The sequence below is a fragment of the Mustela nigripes genome, chromosome 3 (genome assembly GCF_022355385.1).
Source record: "Mustela nigripes isolate SB6536 chromosome 3, MUSNIG.SB6536, whole genome shotgun sequence".
Lineage (NCBI taxonomy): Eukaryota > Metazoa > Chordata > Mammalia > Carnivora > Mustelidae > Mustela > Mustela nigripes.
Window position 1 is genome coordinate 118,908,765 of NC_081559.1, and position 19,475 is coordinate 118,928,239.

Below are 19,475 nucleotides of genomic sequence, written 5' to 3' on the forward strand. Positions count from 1 at the left end.
TCTCTCTCTGCCTGCCTCTCTGCCTACTTGTGATCTCTGTCTGTCAAATAAATAAATAAATAATCTTAAAAAAAAGAAAAAAAATAAGACCATATGATATTCTCAGTAGATGCTGAAAAAGCATTTGAAAAAGCACACTATCCTTTCTTGATCAAAATTATCTAGAGTGTAGGGATAGAGAGTACATATCTCAGTATCATCAAGCCATCTATGAAAAACCCACAGCAAATATCATTCTCAATGGAGAAAAACTGAGAGCTTATCTGCTAAGGTCAGGAACACATCAGGGATGTCCATTATCACCATTGCTATTCAACACAGTAATAGAAGTGCTAGCCTCAGCAATCAGAAAACAAAAAGAAGTTAAAGGCATCCAAATTGGCAAAAAAGAAGTCAAACTACCATTCTTTGCCGATGATATGATACTTTATGTGGAAAATCCAAAAGACTCCACTCCAAATATGCTAGAACTTACACAGGAATTCAGTAAAGTGTCAGGATATAAAATCAATGCACAGAAATCAGTTGCATTTCTATACACCAACAAGAGAGGAGAAAGAGAAATTGAGGAGTCAATCCCACTTATAGTTGCACCCAAAACCATAAGATACCTAGGAATAAATCTAACCAAGGAGGAAAAGAAACTATAACATACTCATGAAAGAAATTGAGGAAGACACAAAGAAATGGAAAAATGTTCCATGCTCACAGATTGGAAGAACAAATATTGTGAAAATGTCTATGCTACCTAAAGCAATCTACGCATTTAATGCAATCCCTATCAAAATACCATCATTTTTTTCAAAGATATGGAACAAATAATCCTAAAATTTATACGTAACCAGAAAAGACCTCAAATAGGCAGATGAATGTTGAAAAGTTGGTGGCATCACAATTCCAGACTTCAAACTCTATTATATAGCTGTCATCATCAAGACAGTATGGTACTGGCACAAAAACATACATAGATCAGTGGAACAGACTAGAGAGCCCAGAAATAGACCCTCAACTCTATGGTCAACTAATCTTTGACAAAGCAGGAAAGAATGTACAATGGAAAAAAGACTGTCTCTTCAACAAATGGTGTTGGGAAAATTGGATAGCCACATGCCAAAAAATGAAACTGGACCACTTCCTTACACCACACACAAAAATAAACTCAAAATGGATGAAAAACCTTAATGTGAGACAGGAATCCATCCACATCCTTGAGGATAGCACAGGCAGCAACCTCTTAGACCTCAGCCACAGCAACTTCTTCCTGGGAACATTTCCAAACACAAGGGAAGCAAGGGAAAAAATGAACTATTGGGATTTCATCAAGATCAAAAGCTTTTGCACAGCAAAGGAAACAGTCAACAAAACCAAAAGAAAACTGACAGAATGGGAGAAGATACTTGCAAAGGACATATCAAATCAAGGGCTAGTATCCAAAATCTATAATGATCTTATCAAACTCAACACCCAAAGAACAAATAATCCAATCAAGAAATGGGCAGAGGACATGAACAGACATTTCTGCAAAGAAGACATCCAGATGAAAAAAAAAAAAGACATCCAGATGGCCAACAGACACATGAAAAGGTGCTTCACATCACTCAGCATCCGGGAAATACAAATCAAAACCACAATGAGATACCATCTCATAGCAGTCAGAGTGGCTAAAATTAACAAGTCAGGAAATGACAGATGTTGGCGAGGATGCAGAGAAAGGGGAACCCTCCTATACTGTTGGTGGGAATGCAAGCTGGTGCAACCACTCTGGAAAACAGCATGGAGGTTCCTCAAAAAGTTGAAAATAGAGCTACCCTATGACCCACCAATTGCATTATTTACCCTAAAGATACAAACATAGTGATCCGAAGGGGCACGTGCACCTGAATGTTTATAGCAGCAATGTCCACAATAACCAAACTATAGAAAGAACCTAGATGTCCATCAACAGATGAATGGATAAAGAAGATGTGGTGTATATATACAATGTAATACTCTGCAGCCATCAAAAGAAATGAAATCTTGCCATTTGCGATGACATGGATGGAACTAGAGGGTATTATGCTGAATGAAATAAGTCAATCAGAGAAAGAATTACCATATGAACTCCCTGATACAAAGAATTTGAGAGACAATGTGGGAGTTTAGGGGGTAGGGTAGGAAAAAATGAAACAAGATGGGATCGGGAGGGAGACAAGCCATAAGAGACTCTTAATCTCACAAAACAAACTGAGGGTTCCTGGGGGGAGAGGGGTAGAGAGAGGGTGGATGAGTTTGGACATTGAGGCAGGTATGTGCTATGATGAATGCTGTGAAGTGTGTAAACCTGGCAATTCACAGACCTGTACCCCTGGGGCTAATAATACATTATATGTTAATAAAAAGTAAAAAATTTAAAAAGTTATGAGACAGACAAAGAAACAAAAAATGTGGCCCATACATAAGAACATAAGTCGTCAAAGTAATCAACTCCAAAAGAATGGCTGTGATGTTGAACTGATTAGAAAAGTACATTAAAGCCTTCAATGTATTTTTAAAATTAAATATGTTGTGTTCTTAATGAGTTAATATTTAGATGAATGTCAACAGAGAATTAGGAACCATAAAAAATGTAAATTTTAGAACTAGTGTAACTGAAATGAAAATTTTACTTGTTTGTATTGAAGAGGAGATTGAAAACAGCAGAAGTGTCAGTGAACTTGAAAGGAAAATTAGCAGAAAATATCCAAGGAAGAAACTAACATAGAGTTCCAAAGTAATCTAGAAAAGACACTGTTAGATTTCTGTTCAACAGGAATGGATACATAAATCACAAAAAGACTTGCATATAAGTCTTCATGACAGCATCATTAAGAACATTGAAAACTAGAAAGCCCAATGGCCACCTCAGATGAATGAATAAATAAATATTTGTACATTCATATAAATAATGCTACTCACATTAACAACACAATATATCATCCATTGACACATCTGACACCTAGATGAATTTTCAAAAACATGCTACGAAAAACAAGCCTAAAAGAAAAACAAGCTTAAAAGAAAACAGACAGTATGATTCCATTTACACGAAGTCCTTGAACAGGTAAAACCAACAGTGATCAAAATCTGATCTGTGGCTGCTGGGGAAGGCCAGGTAGGAAAATAAAAAGCATGTGAAAGTAAAAAGCGTGAAGTGAGTTTCTGAGGCAAGAAAATGTGGTCTTGACTGGGTGATGATTACATTGGTATGAATATTCCTCAAAGTCATCATATTGTACACTCAAAATGTGCATCTTAGTGTGTGTTATAGCAACCATATGACTAAAAATGTAATTTTAGTTTAGTCAGCTTTGGGGAATTTAGAAGAAATACATTAAACTGCATCCAGATATATTTTTCAGCAAAATGGAACTTAAAAATAAAATGAAGCATATATTATGTTCATTATAAAGTTTTCTACAAAGTATTAGAATATCATCTTATATATGATCATAACAATATTAATATGCATTAGTATAATATATATGTATAATACAGTATAAATTTCTTCAGTCGAATGATTAGCATTATAAAATATTCTAATACAGCATCAATTTTCAAAGGTAGGAATAAAAGCAGATTCTGAAAGAAATTCATTTCTAAAACACAATTACCTAGGCTCATCACTATAAAATCCACAAAACTGATGCTAAATTAAATGTCATTAAATGTCATGCTTTCAAGTGTTGAATTAATTATTTTGCAATCCATTTTTGCTAAATGAATGGTCTTGAGTGCCTTCTAAGAACTGGACCTCTGGGTATAACTGACTGACAGCCTGAGTTTTAATTGTCCTCCTGTCACTTTTTATTTGCTCAGTCCTGTGTTTTCCTTGTTTCAGGGCTACAGGGTTGATTGAATGAGTGTTTAATTTTTTGAAATTGGGGTTAAGGTAATGCAAGAATTAAACGCATATATTTGCTGGGCTGTAACATTTATTCCTTTGTATATACAATAAGCATATATTGCAATTAATTGAGGACTCTAAATATTTGATGAAAAAAAAAGGAATTGGTATGGATGGATAAGTGTAAAAACCCAATTTACACCTAAGAAAACTTCATCTGGCCAAGGTGTTCAAACTGAGAATAGTTTTTGAATCCAGGGCCCTTGGGGAACTAAAATGAACCTCTCCAGGCTGCCACACTTCCCTGAACAGACTATCTGGTGTCTACAAAGCTGTTGCCTTGCGCTTGGCCATGGGCTCATCTCTGGGGACTCAAAGATAAATTAGACAATTTATCTGCAACGAAGAAGAACATTCTCTTGGAATCCAGTCATTAAATTAATATGTTCTCTAGAAAAGAAGAAATGCGATGGGATGAAAATGACCAGGTGAGGGAAGGCTCTGAAAATGGCCTTTAGAGTCAAGCAATATGACTTGGCATAATTGTATAAGATGGTATACTTCTAAAATTACTGTTTAGAGAAAATATGATACTCAGGCATCTTGTGCGAGCTATGCCATGAAATGCTGTATGTGACCTTGGGAGCTAAGAGAGAGCCGTCTGCAGTGCACCATATGTATAAAACAGGAGATAAGAGAGCTGAGGGAGAATGAAAAATAAATCCTGAGCAGAAAGGAGCAGAGATAAGAGGTGGAGAGAAAATTCTGGTCCTCTGGAGGCCTGGCTATATTTAAACAGTCTAGTCTCCTTCTGTAACTGAAAGAACAAAGTCACTCCTTCCTAAGGGATAGGAGACAAGGACAGTTGAGCAAGGACTAAGAACAGATGGTAGTTTCAAGTTTGGGGCTGTTTTTGGCTAAGGGCACAACCATTTTGAGATAGGAGGTGGGGGAGCACCCACTGCACACAAGTGGGAACCCCTAAGGGGAAAAGGGAGGTGTTAAATAAATATGGGTTCCAAACAAATGTTTGTTAAATCAATAGGAGAAAACAGTATCCACAGGTGGCTTTAGGAATCTGAGTGCTCTAAAATATACATGCAGAATTGGGGGTACATAATTTTGCTGCAAAGGAAGATTCATAACTCCTAACATATTTTTTAAATGGTCTAACATAGAATGCCTAAGAAACACTATTTCACAGAAACTAAACTTGCTAACATACTAACCATTCAATAAAGGTACAGAGATGATGTTGATGAAAAGTCCTTTAAGGCAGGTACGAATATGGAAGTTAAGAAACATCCAGAAGAATGAGAGCCAGGAATCTTGAGAAAGGAAGGCCAAGACACGAGAAAGGTGACCAGCCTCCCTCAGGTGTCGGGATAGAGACAGATGGTGCAAGCTGTTGAGAAGGCAACATTGCAGAGTCTGACCTTCTGGTACTCAGGATGGAGAAAGGGGGGAAAACTAAATGGTTTTGTTTCTTTAATAGTATCAAATGAAGCAGCTATTAGATAGGTGCATGTACTGAATATAAATTATGTAATTGGTGAATTATAAGCTATTCTTTAATAAAGCTGAGGCAGCTGCACATCCCTGTGATAATGGGAGACAAATAACCTTGTATTTATTAAAGAACAAAAGTAACCAAAACCACAAAAAATCCACACATTTTCAAAAGAGGATTCAAAAATAGCCATCGAAATGGCCTCTCTGTGTTTGAAAATCTATGTTCTCCACTCAATGGATAATTAATCCTCACATTCAGCTCATTATATGTCTTGCAAAGAATAAAAAGAAACAGCATGATATTTTAGAGCGAAAACAACCCTATAAAAAAAGAAATCATTCGGGGCGCCTGCGTGGCTCAGTGGGTTAGGCCGCTGCCTTCGGCTCGGGTCATGATCTCAGAGTCCTGGGATCGAGTCCCGCATCAGGCTCTCTGCTCAGCAGGGAGCCTGCTTCCCTCTCTCTCTTTCTCTCTGCCTGCCTCTCAGTGTACTTGTAATTTCTCTCTGTCAAATAAATAAATAAAATCTTTAAAAAAAAAAGAAAATAAATCATTCATTTTCATGTAGTCTTTAAACAACTTCGAAAACTTAAACATTTTTGACAAGAAAAAGAGAAAGAGAAAGGGGGAAGGAATGAGGGTGAGAAGGAAGAAGGAAAGGACTAAGGGGGAGGCAGGGAGGAAAGGAAAGAAAGAAATTCCTGCAGCTCTTGGCACTGGAGGGAGTTAAGAAGCCTGTGCATCTCACAATCCTAGCAAAGACTGTAGGTCTTTGGGTCCGAGAGAAGTGAAGTGAGCACAATAAAAGCCAAAGGGTATGATACAGCTCCTTCTGCTGCTTCTAGAGCTCCTGTTGCTTTCCTTTTTATCTGTCCGGATTCTATCTACGATTCCACTTGGGGAAAGTGTCCATTTCACCCATAAGTCTTAATATCTTTGGAGTGAGATAAGTTAGATGCTAATTACTAGATTAGACACTTCCATGCAGCACACTCTACAAGTCAGCAAGACCAATGGCTTCTAGTTTCTCCTACTAATCACACTAGCTCTGGTGCTTGCCAGGTCTTTCCTTCATATTTCTTATATCTCAAATGACCTCCGTTTGCCCTCTCAGAGGACAGTCTCTAATGGATAACTGCCACTCCTCTGTTAAGACGGAGTTATTTTTGTTCTGTTTTGTTTTGCATGATAGTTAACATGCAGTGTGATATTAATTTCAGGTATACACCCTACTGATGTAACAATTCTGCACATTCCTCAGTGCTCACTACAATAAGTATAGCCACCATCTGTCACCAAACAATGTTATTACAACATTACTATATTCCTCACGTTGTACTTTTCATTCTCCATGACTTATGTATTTTATGACTGTTAGTTGATACTTCTTAATCTCCTTTATTTATTTCATCCATCCTGCCAGCCCCCCTCCCTCTGGCAACCATCAGTTTCTTTTCTGTTTAAGAGTTGTTTGCTTGTTTGTATGCTCAACATCACTCATCATCTGGGAAATGCAAATCAAAACCACAATGAGATATCACCTCCCACTTGTCAGAATGGGTCACAGCAGAAAGACAAGAAATAATAATTGTTGGTGAGGGCGTGGAGATAAAGGAACACTGGTGCACTATTAATGGGAATGTAAATTGATGCAACCACTGTGAAAACAATATGGAGGATAGAACTTGGACACCACTTTCTTGAAGGAATCCATCATGATCTCCTAGCTGCTGTGGCTCCGCATGTCACATGACAGGGTTATGTGACTTGTCAGTTCCCCACGCCCCAGGCTCTGAGCTCCTTGAGGATAATCTCAAGTACCTCACCAATCTTACTGAAATGAACTGAAAGCTGACTAAAACAATGCCCCAGTGTGACTTTCTTGTGACAGACCAGGTATTCCTCATGGCAAAACTGTTGGTCATTCAAGAGGAAAGTTGTAGCATGGCTTCTGCATGTTGTTCTGGCTTTTTAAAAGCTACCTAAAGATCCAATGTGAAGGTACAAGGAAAATCAGATTTTACTTCTGGGTGGTAAACTGACACAAGGCTTCAAAATTAACTGAAGTAAAGAAAAGTCATTGGCTTTGTACACCAGATGACACATAAAGATGAGGTGATATATTCTGGAATATGAAGATACTATGTGTGAATTAAAACTATTAATTAAAGAGCACGTTCTGAATTACCATTTTATTATATCACATACTCATTAACTGAAAAAAATATATATATATGTTCTTAAACCTGAAAGGACCTCAAGGACATTTTAGTGAAACAACCTCACTTTATAGGTAAGAGAACAAAAGCTAATCTAAAGTCGTCCAAGATTGCACAACTCAGTCTGTCCAAACAGAAGGAACCTGGGCCTCCTGGCACCACCTTTCATTCCCCCATCACCCTCTGAGGTTTCTCTTAGTTTTACACTATCCCATGTAGCCCTTCTCTATGTCCCAAATATTTTTTTTGTATTTTTTTAATTTTTTATTTTTTAGTACAGGTCTGTGAATCACCAGGGTGTCCCAAATATTTTTAACTATTGCAAAATTTGTACAAGGTACAGCAAATACCAATTATTTTAAACAACCTCTTCTTCCCTGAAACCCTCATTTTCCGGTGCTCCCCATTCCTGCCCACAGAGATGATGGCTAATGACCCTGGGGTTAAGGGCTTCTGTCTGAGCTGCAGCTGCTGTTGGTTGAGCTGTCACCTGGGAGTCAGCAGAGTTTACCCACTTGCTCATCACAGTCATACTTGTGATTTGGATTATGCAATTCCTTAAATGTTACATAAAATAATGAAGCCTTTGTGTAAAAGAGGAGAGTACTTATTCCTGTAAAGACCAAATTCAGTGTTTTGGGAAGGGTTGTCAAATGGAGAATCAAACATCAATGCCAATTAGTTGCATGTTATGTTACTATGGGGGAATGATAGAAACATGTACAAGGAAACTGCATTCATACCATCACTTCCCTGGAAAATTCCTATTCCCCTTTCAAAACAAACTTTTACACACAAAAGATTCAGGCTGGGCACAAGCTTCTGAATTCTAATCAGCAGATCTGTATTAAACCAGCAATGACAAAACCAGAACACAGACTTTGCACCCTCCCCGCTTGCTGCCCCAAAGCACAAGTTACAGGACTTAATGTGTGCTCAAATGTGTAAAATTAAAATACTTAGGACATATGTCTGCATTATTTTTATGATTCTCCACTTCAGTCAATTCTTAAGCTGTCCTAATTATCTGAAATATGGAGTTTTTAACGTTCCAGGGCAGTATTTATTTTGTTGATTTTTTTTTTCAGCTGTTATTTTGTTGATTTAATGATATGCCCTACTTGTTTCTAAATTTGACTAAAGTGGTTTAGAAACAAACTTAAAACCACACTTGCAAAATAACACAGAAAGTAGAAGAAGTAACAAGTAAGAGGCGAGAGTAAAGCAGTAAGTGTGTAAATGGGCATACGGAAAGCCATGGCACCCTCCTTAGTGAAATCAGCTCCTGACAAACTGCTATCTATGTATTTAAAGATGGAAACTGTAAACACAACCCCAACTTATCTCTTTTGTGCTCGTCGTTGAATGATTCTGAGGTTGCTGTTTTATAAATTCACTATGAATGCCAGAGCAAAGCAAGACACTTGGCAGCCTAAGAGGAAAGTAAGATAGTCAGCTTCCTGGCCTCCCCACATCCACTCATGCTGGTCAGTCCTGCTCTCCTCAGGCTAAAGCCTTCCCCAAAGCAGGGATAAAGACTCATTACTAGGTTTCAGAAGACTCGGTGTTAACATCCCAAATGCATTAAAGGAGGACAAAGAAAGCCAGGTGTGTGAACACTCCATGTGCAGTGTATGAGCCACTGTCCATCTCAGAGTCCAGTCATGCCTTGCACTGGCCACTAGGAGTGTGCGTCCTGCAGCAGAGGGCCTGAATCTATATTCCAGTCTAATGCTGTGTGTGGCAATGACATGCAGCCTGCTCCATCATACGTGAGAGTCAGAGGATTCAGGAAGACTTTGTGATGGGGACATTTTAAAAGGACACATTGCTCCTACTCTATAATTGGTGATGAATTTATAGGTTAGCTGCAAGTTGAGAAGTGGGACCCCAATAAGTCACAAAGCAAGACTTGCCCCCAGGTTTATTCAATGTAGATGACGTGTTTATAGGAAACATTTAAAATGATTGTAGTGTTGCAAAGACTGCCAAGAGCCTATCTCCCCTTCTTCTTTCTTCACCTGAATTGTGGTGGAATGGAATTCCTTGCTGCTAGCCTCTCCTTCTCCCAGGACAGCTTGTGCAGGTTAGCATTTCACAGAAAAGTCTTCCCGGACTCACTCTCTTGCTTTACAGAGAATGAAGATCAAACTCCCTTGCATGGCATGCAGGGTCCTTTGAAAGCTTCCCCTTGTCACCTTTCTACCCCCTCCTGCCATGCAGCCCCACGCCTTCCTGCTTCTTTCCCTCTCCCTGGGATACTGCCTGCCATTCCCACTTCATTCAATTTATCACACTCAGAAAATTCCAAGAGAAGATCAAATGGCATCTTTTATCAGTAGCTTGGGTGACTCTTACACATACTTTCCATTTCTCAGCTCTGTGTTTCCATAACATTCAATTCCCATCTCTATGACAGTCTTTTTCACACCAATTACAGCCAGCTCCCTGCATGTTGCCTGGCTCTCCAGAAAGCTATTTCTTTCATCTAGGGTCTCCGTGCTTAGCACAGGGCTGGATCAGAGCACATGTGCAATCTAATAATGATGCTGTCAACTGAAATGATAATGTTACAATAAATCTATCCACAGGTAAGACTTATTGATCACCTATGATGCACTAGAACTGAACTAGGCATCTGATACATTCTATATAGTTTCACCTTTGAACAACTCCGACAAGGAGGTAGTGTTTTCTCATTTTATATGTATTCTGAGATTTAAAACTGTTCAAATACTTTTCACAAGCTCTCATCACTAATAGATGATGGAATAGAGATTTAAACCAGGTCTCTATGAATCCAAAGTCAATGTGATTACAAATTCAATCTGCATGATGCTCTGATATTTTCTACATATATTACACATTTTCTTAGTCTAATATTCTACATAAGTATGAAATAAATTCTAGTGGCATAAAAAAATAACCTTAATATTACAAGAAAGGGCCTAATCTTGACAATTAGCACCATAATTTGCAATTTTAAGCTTCTATGAAAGATTTCAGATTAATATACCATAAGCTATCAGTAAGCATGTTAATCTTCTATATTTAGCCAATTACAGACAAAACTTCTTAATAAAATATCTCTTTAATTTTTTTTTTCTTAATATTCTGGAGGATGAAGGAGGGTAAGCATGAGGAGCAGTTGGAGTTGTTTCCTGGAAATGTCCCATACTTGTAAGCGAAAAAGAAATTTGAATCTCACATGTAGAGAACATAATATTAATACTTTACTGAAAGGCACTAATGATGTAGTAAATAAACCTCGACTTACATTCTGATGATAAATTTAGATTATTTGTTCGACAAAAACTAATTTATGTTTTGATTTCCCTACTTTGCTCTGCCTAAAAAAGCAAATGTGATGGACTTATTATAAGGCTTTACATTCGAACTTTAGACCTTACTGCATCAATAAAAAGGCCTTGACTGGATTACCACCCAACAGGAATGCAGGAGACCAGCCCACCTCTTCTAGTTGAAATGTACTAGCAAGTACTAGCAGGGAGGCAGAAATATTTACACTTACAAAGGAAGTGGGTAGACAGAGGGGTTTACGGCTTAGTCTCTAGAAATCCTTCCTTTAGTATTTGACTTTTGCCACAATAACAATCATTAAAGGCTCTGCAGTTAACATCCCCAGGCAACCAAATCCATCCATACAAAATGTCCTTTAACACTTCTCCCTCTCGGAGGAAACATATAAATCTAAGCAACATTTGCACACTTACTTTTTCAGTTTTTGTCGAATCTCTGAATCTTTAATCTCATTTTGAAGATCCTCAAAATTTTCAACAGATGTCAAATTGCAGAAAACTCTGAAGTCAGCATAGGGAGGGATCCCGTGGTCTCGCCCCCTTTGAATGTTGGTGGCAGCCAAATCCAGCGCTACAGAGTGGGCCATGGAGAACAGCTTCTCGGTTAGCTCTACACTGAGCAGCTGGGAAGGCACCCGCAATTTAGCGGCCACACCAAATAACCCTCGAAGGAGTGGATCTATCCCACCTTCCTCGATTATTCTGGAGGGTGAAAAGAAAGCTTTATGGAGTGGAAGGTGGCCTTCAGGGATTTCTCCGAAGGTGTCATTCAGTCGATAAAGAATAGGATTGATTAACGTGTGACCAAATCTGAAGGCTGCAGTAGCAAAAGAGTTAATGATCCCTGCATTCACATTGGGGTTGTAGCCCTGGTAATCCTGCAGCATCTTCATGCCAGGTTCCCCCAGAATCTTGGGCAGCCAGTGGCTGTAGGTAATGTGCTGCAGCTGAGCACCTACAATCTTCCTTGCTTCATGATAAAGGGTGTCTCCGTCCCAGTGGGGATTCAGGGCAGACAGCTCCGTGGCGACCCTGTTGTGTTCCCGAAACCACAAGGTGTGCATGGCTGTGAGGGCCAGCTGCTCGTTTGCCCTGTGGTCCCCGGCCAGGAAACAGGGGCTGCGGCTGTCCTGCTCTGGCCTTGTGCACTCAGTGGGTGGGCCCGAGGAAAAGGGCAGTAAGGGCTTTCCGGATGGGACCCATGGCAAGCCTGTCCTCAGGAGTCCCCGGGGCTCTGAGTAGTCTCGCAGAATTTGAGATTCCCGCTCTGAACTCCCATAGATATTAGAGGCATCTATATATGCTGTGAGCTGGTTAATCTGTTCTCTCGCGTAGACTGAATTCATCACCAAGGAGGTCATGCCGCTGCCACACACAGGGCTAGAGCGTGCAAAGAACATGCATGGCGCTCCAGTCCCTCGGGGATCAGAGTCGGGAATGATGATGGGGAAGCAAGGCGGATCATTCGTACACTCCGAGCTACACAGCCGCCCGTCAGAGAAGCGAGATGTGCTCAACGCAGGCACTGTGTGGTCCAGATCATGGTCTAAAAATTGGCCCCACTGCATGAGCATGTGTGTGTATTGATGGTCAGGGGTGACAGTGGCCGTAGCCACCAGCTCTGTGGAGACCAGCCTGGGCGGTGGGAGCGGAAGCCGGCCCGACAGGGTGTGACGGCCGACCCCACGTGGCACGTTGAAGCCGTTCTCGTAGGCAGGCTTCAGGATGCGCTCAAAGGCAGTCAGGGAGGCACCCCACGTGGGGTGCTGCAGGTTGTTGCACGTCCCATCCTGGGCTCGGTACTTCTGATGGAAACACATGTCAGAGCAGTTGGGCACCTGCCTGTGGGCTGTACATCCAGATAAGTTGGCGATGAGGCTGAGGTAGTGCGGGGACACCAAGTCATTGTAGCGGAATTCTGAAACAGAGCCGCAGAGGCGATGAAGAGAGCTGTCCTTGAGGAGGAGCGAGAGGGAGACCTCAACCCAAGGTGCCCTAGGGATGGGCCATTCTAGGCAGGCAGAAATCTTTCCTACATCCATTAGGACAAAACAGAAAGTTCTAATAAAAATGGGGGGGGTACTTAGCGATGCCTCTCTTATGACGAGACACTAATGGCTAGAACGAACAGAAAAGGAGAGACATGTCCCAATTCCCATCAAACTCTTAATTCTGTAACTTTACCAATACAATATTGGTAAGGGTTTGGTAAGCCCTCATCACGAGATTGTAATATTGTTTTTTCCACTTCCGATTTCTTTCTTTCAGGTTTTATTCTCCTGGAAGACAGGATCTAAGACTTGCTAGCGTGAATGGTATGAATATTAACCTGCGTGATAGTTGATAAAAAGGAATTTAGCAGTAACTTTTAAACTACCACAAGCTGTCATTCCCCTGGGAATGTGCAATATAACCTGGAGACGTTTTGGAGCCAGTCTTTTAACAGAGCTTAAAATTGCAGCATAATCTTAAATCCTCAAAGACTATTCACTAAATCCTATTTGCTAAGAATTATTATCCCTACTTAATCATCAGAAACTGGCTAATGATACCAGGACCATTTGTCCTTTTGCTGTGTAAGCTGGTCTCTGGCTGGACCCTGAGATATCTTAATCTTGGATAGATGCAATAATCTTCCTGTATATAAAGACATGGATCCTGGCTTCACTTTTAGGGTAAACTGATCCTGGAGCGGTGGGGGGGGGGGTCTTTAACTTTACGAATAATAAAAGAGAGATAGAACAACGTAATGCTTTTTTTCTTGAGAATATTTTGTAAAAATTCTTTAATATTTTAGATCAGAATATATACTCAGTTTGGTAATGAACATGCATATTTTAGCAAACCTAAATTTCTATAGATATTGATTGCTTATTCTCTAGTTATGAATTTAGACTGTTAATCTTGAAAATTCCAAGACTTGGAATTAAACAGCTAGAACTTTGATTCAAGTGCTAATATGGACTAAATGAAAATTTCACTTGGATGTTTTAGTTAAGGAAACTCTGAACCCCAAGACACAATGGATCAATGGGAGCTATTAAATACAGCTTTTTAAGTAATTGTATAGGGGTGAGCCAAGCACAGAAAGGCACTTGTGCACAGCATCTTGGTTTATTTTCTGAAGGGGAGTAAAGAAACCTCTAGAAGTTGCTGTTGTGCTTACAGAACAAATAGTGTATAGCAAAGGATCACATTTTTACTTCACTTTAAAAAGAAAGACTTAGAAAATCAGAAAGATTTCTACATCACTCTCATTTAACATTTACTAAATAAAGGTCTGGTTTTAGAAAAAAAATACAAGAGAACTTTAGTACAGCAACAACAAAAACGATTGCGAAGGATAGATATGTTATAGGTAGAGAAAGGAATTCAAATAAATTCACTGAATGATTTAGGTGATTCCAGTAACAAGGAGAGGACCATTACCCTGGGAATAAAGCTTTTTTCATAGGAAGGAGTAATATCTTTCAGATTCCAAAAGTAAGTTCACCTACAATGGGCTCCCTAAATTTACTAGACATATATAGCTGATAGAAGTTGACAGGTTTGAATATCTATTTATCATCTTTTCTTTTGAATTACAGTTCTTACAGGAAATATCTGCATTCATTTGGCAAAGTGGTAAATTAATGTCTACCTCACATGGTGTTTTGAAGATTAAAAACTGAGGGTTTTGGTCAGTTTTGCAAATGAACATAAGCTAAGAACGAAAGAAACACCTCCGAGAAGCTGACCTCTGCCCTCCAAATCAACAGTGAGCCCCTGCTTCACATGTTCCTGGATCAGCAGAAGTGTGTGCTCAAAAATCTCCCCAGCTCTTGCTGTCTCCACAGTAAATGGGTCATGTGGATAACGAAACCGAGCCAGCAGATCACCAGGGGTGCGAGGTTTTCTGCAAATGACAAGAGACATTACTGTTCATAAGGCAAAACTGCAGAATCCATGAATCTCACTGTGCATTTAAGAATATAGTTCCCAAACAATCAAGAAGAAGAAAAGCTTCACCACCAGAAAATAAGCTTCACAGGGGGAACAGAGAGTTCTTTTCCTATTTTGTTAATGAATGAATCCCAAATGCCAGTGACAGTGCTGAACTCAAAAAATCTATTTTTAATGAATCAATGATTTAAGGAACATTTTTTTTTTTTTTGGAAAAAGCAACATCTATGGTGAAAGTTATAAACTTGGTTTCCACACGTATGTCCTAGGGGGCTCAGTAAACCCTCTGAAACAGTGTGCAATACACCAAAACACAGTTTCTGGGTGTTGGTACTGTCTGTCTTCTCTTTCCTCAAATGTAACTTCCTGGAAATTCCTGTTTACATTTAAAACCCTGCACGGGACGCCTGGGTGGCTCAGTTGGTTAAGCAGCTGCCTTCAGCTCGGGTCATGATCCCAGCGTCCTGGGATCGAGTCCCGCATCGGGCTCCTTGCTCGGCGGGGAGGCTGCTTCTCCCTCTGCCTCTGCCTGCCATTCTGTCTGCCTGTGCTTGCTCTCTCGCCCTCTCTCGCTGATAAATAAATAAAATCTAAAAAAAAACAAAAACAAAAACAAAAAAAGACAACCCTGCACAACCATTGCCCTCGCCATGAATCTTCCTGGTAAGTCTGACAAGTTACCACTTTCTCAATTACTTCTGTATGCTCATACACATCTCTTACATACACAACTAGATATACTTAAATTGTTGACATATTGTCTCTTCTACTATAGAAGGACTCTGTCAGGAATGCGATGGTGCTTTATTCATTTTTATATTCCACGTACCGAACCTACGAACCAGCACCAGTAGTGGTTTATATGCATTGAAGAATTGAACTAAATAAGTGAAAAGAGTATTAGTCACTAAGAATGTGAAATCATTTTAGACCTTTTGGTCAGCTAAAGTATGTCTGGTCCTCTACATCTGAAATCATAACTTTGATCATAGAACAATAGTAACGATATTAATGCTCACTTAGAGTAAGCCCTTTCTATATGGCAGACACTGCTGAGACACTTTATCTGTATTATTCAGTCTTCCTAGCACGTCCATGAAACAGATTCCGTCATTATCCCCATTTTATAGGCAAGAAGTGTGAGGTACTAAGATGCTTAATTACTTGCCCAAGGTCACCCAGATAGGAAGTGATGTAGTGAGGAATCACAATAAGAATATAAATAAGGTGTGTGGCTCCAGAACACAAGTCCATGATCAGCAAGCCATGCTGTTTGTGGGTATGCGGGGAACAGAGCTATACTTGATTATGGCATTATAAGGTATTCTTTTAGACCAACAGCTGCAAAGGCTGGGTATATATTTTATTTGACTTTGAAGACAATAGTCATGTTTTCTAATATGTCAGATGATGCAAAGCATCCCATATACCTCCATCAGAACTGATGGGAACTTTATAGAACCTGAAGGCTTCACTACACTAAATATATTCTGATTCAAATTAAAATAACCAAAATACTACATATCCTAAGCAAAACTTTCACCTGTGATCTATCAGTTTATGACCAGATGTGATCAAATTGATGAACACTTTCAATTCCTGGAGTGCCAGGAGCACTGGGTCTGGCCCTGGTGGACCCTGACCTAACAGAACCCATTACCTGATACCTATCATGGGACAACATAGAGTGGATCTGCAATGTAGATTTATGACATTTAGATTCTATGGGGAACAAGTTTAATTTTCTCTGAGACTGAGCTGGCAGTGGTGGAGAGCCCAGAGGGTGATAACCCACACACAGACTGAAGAAAAGACACGCTTTTGGCAATCTTATGCACGATGCTTGCTGTGATTTATGGAGATTATAAAAACCAAGTAGGACTGAAGTGAAAACAATTTTGTAATCAAAATAAAATAAATTCTTACTGTGAAAACAAATGTCTTCGTGTGGAGTTAATTGCACTGTCAACCCTCTGTACAGCATCAAGAATGGATGATTCAACAAAGTCATCGCCAGCTTGTCTACCCTGTATTGCTTTGAAAATCAATTCCATGATTAAAAGTATCAAACAAACCTTGAAGTTAGGAATGATCTCATATAAATGGCATTACAGAAACATCCAAGACAATAAAAATGTTATACAGTGTCCACATGATACTGTCCATTGCAGAAGAGTAGGTAATTATCCTGAACCAAAGCTTCCAGCAACAGTAACAGCATTATTTAGGGAACTAAAGCATTCCAAAAATCTAGTAAAACTATGTGAAATATTTCCTTTTTTACAACACTGATTCAAATGGGATTCAACTCTGTTAGTAATTTGTCATCTTCAGAAAGGTATGAAATGCCTATCTCTTCAGCCACCTTGCTTTAATGTTAAACATTAAATTGAAGTAAATATTATCACATCCCTATGGAGATTTCTTAAAGCAAGAATTGAACTCTCAGTAATATTTCAGTGAAAAATAATTCATGTTGTTTCTATAGCTCTTCAGTGTGTGAGAATTCTATCAAGTTGAATATTATAGACAAAGAAAGCTTTGTGGAGTTGATAATCTTCAACATATTAAATCTTCTCCAGGTAATGGTTTAAGAAATTTAAGGTAAAGAAAGAAAATGTTATTAAAAATGATCATGGACATTAAAGACCCATATAAGAAAAATAATTAAGCATATCCATATTATTTGATTCATTTTTTATAATACTTAAAGAATTTATGGTAATACTTCCTTAGCACTGTTGAATATTGAACACAAGAGTAAGTATAGCCCCAAAAACTGAATTTGAAAATAATGTCAAAAAGGAGATATAACAAAATGAAAACTTTAAATAAAAGTAGGAAGGCATGGGACGCCTGGGTGGCTCAGTGGGTTAAGCCACTGTCTTCGGCTCAGGTTATGATCCCAGGGTCCTGGGATCGAGCCCCAAATCAGGCTCTCTGCTCAGCAGGGAGCCTGCTTCCTCCTCTCTCTCTGCCTGCCTCTCTGCCTGCTTGTCATCTCTCTCTGTCAAATAAATAAATAAAATCTGAAAAAAAAAAATAGGAAGGCGTGTGGATTACATATTGTCACTTATATAACATATTATATAGTATAATATAATGTTGAAATATTACATATGTGCATTTATATGTATATAAGTAGATAAGTGTATATATATATGTATGTATGTGTATATATATATATATATATATATATATATATATGCTCATGTATTTTGCAGTAGATGAATGCAAATAGCATTCCACATCTGGTTGTTACAAAAAAATTCCTTTATATTGTGATAATGTATACATACTAGATTGTTAATTGTTCTAAAAGATCGCCAACATAAAAATTTTTAAGAAAAAGTAGCAGTGATGCAGATATTATAAGAAAACCAGTAAAATCAAGGTCTCTGCTCAAAGACATTCGTGATAAACTAGATTATAGGCAGTAATTATGAGTTAGAGGCTATACTGTCAGTTCAATTTAGTCTTTATCATGACCACAATGTTAAAGCTCTGGAAGGTCAGTTTTACATTTTATAATTCAAAAATAACGTGGTATTAACTATACATTAGCTAAAGATACTTGAAAGAAAGCAAAGATAAATTGATTAATTTAATTAAATGAAATTGATAATTTCTATTCAAGGGAAGACATAAGTAAAAAAGGTAAAGAGGTCATAGATAAATAACATAATAGGTAACATGTTTGTAATTTCTATATTTCTAAATAGAAATAATATTCTATTTCATTCAAGGAATTCCTGTAATGCACCAAGAAAAAATATATACATGCACATTATAAAAGAAGAAACCCCCAAAGTTATTAAGTATATGACAGATGTTGAAAACCACTTAAAACCTCAGAAATAAAATTTAAAATATCAATAAACTTCTATCTTATGCTTATTCTAGCAAAATAAAAAACCTTATTACTGCCAAGTTTTAGGAGGGGTGAGTGGACACACCCCTTGTGAGAATGTAGAACTGATGCTCTTATTTCCAAGATTTTGTTTAGGGTTAGGTATATTTTTTATTTTGTTTTTACTTAATAAAATGACATGTGGACACCCTCTCACCCAGCAATTTGATTCCTACAGATATATCTAGAGAAATTCTGATACAAATCCATAAAGGGCAAAAAATGAGAATGTTAATTGCAACTTTGTATGAAAGGAATTAGGGAAAATTGTCAGCAATGGAAGTGTGGGTGAGAAAAAAAATGTGGTGGATTTACAGTATGAAATATCATGCAGCAGTTAGAATTGGTGGGACGACACATGCATGGATACTAAAAAAAGAGTACTTAATGTAAAAATTAGAAAGCTGAAAGAATAAAAGAATTTAATTAAATCATTTTACTAAATAAAATATTTATTTATGTAATGAATATTAATATTTATAAATATAATAAATGCATTATAGCTGTTACATGACATAATGAGCATGATGGGAGTAGGGTATTGGCTTATAAGGAGATGGATTAATTAATCAATCGATTAAGCATTCAATATAATTGCAATGACTATGAGAATACCTAGTATTTTCAATATACCTTACATGATATGCCTCGTGATAGTTCAAAACAACCCCTGGGGATAAAAATATATGTTTATAAAAAATAAAAAATT

The 19,475-nt window shown here is 38.3% G+C and overlaps 1 protein-coding gene across 1 annotated transcript in view; it reads right to left on the reverse strand.

Annotated features, from left to right (window-relative positions):
- The window catches only part of PXDNL (peroxidasin like), a 479,104-nt gene that overhangs the window by 90,203 nt on the left and 369,426 nt on the right, over nt 1-19,475 (reverse strand). Inside the window, exons 15-17 of the mRNA XM_059394566.1 lie at nt 16,783-16,891; nt 14,652-14,809; nt 11,329-12,832 (exon numbers count right to left, since the gene is read on the reverse strand). Coding sequence (XP_059250549.1) covers nt 11,329-12,832; nt 14,652-14,809; nt 16,783-16,891 — 1,771 coding nt within the window. The remainder of the gene's footprint in view (nt 1-11,328; nt 12,833-14,651; nt 14,810-16,782; nt 16,892-19,475) is intronic.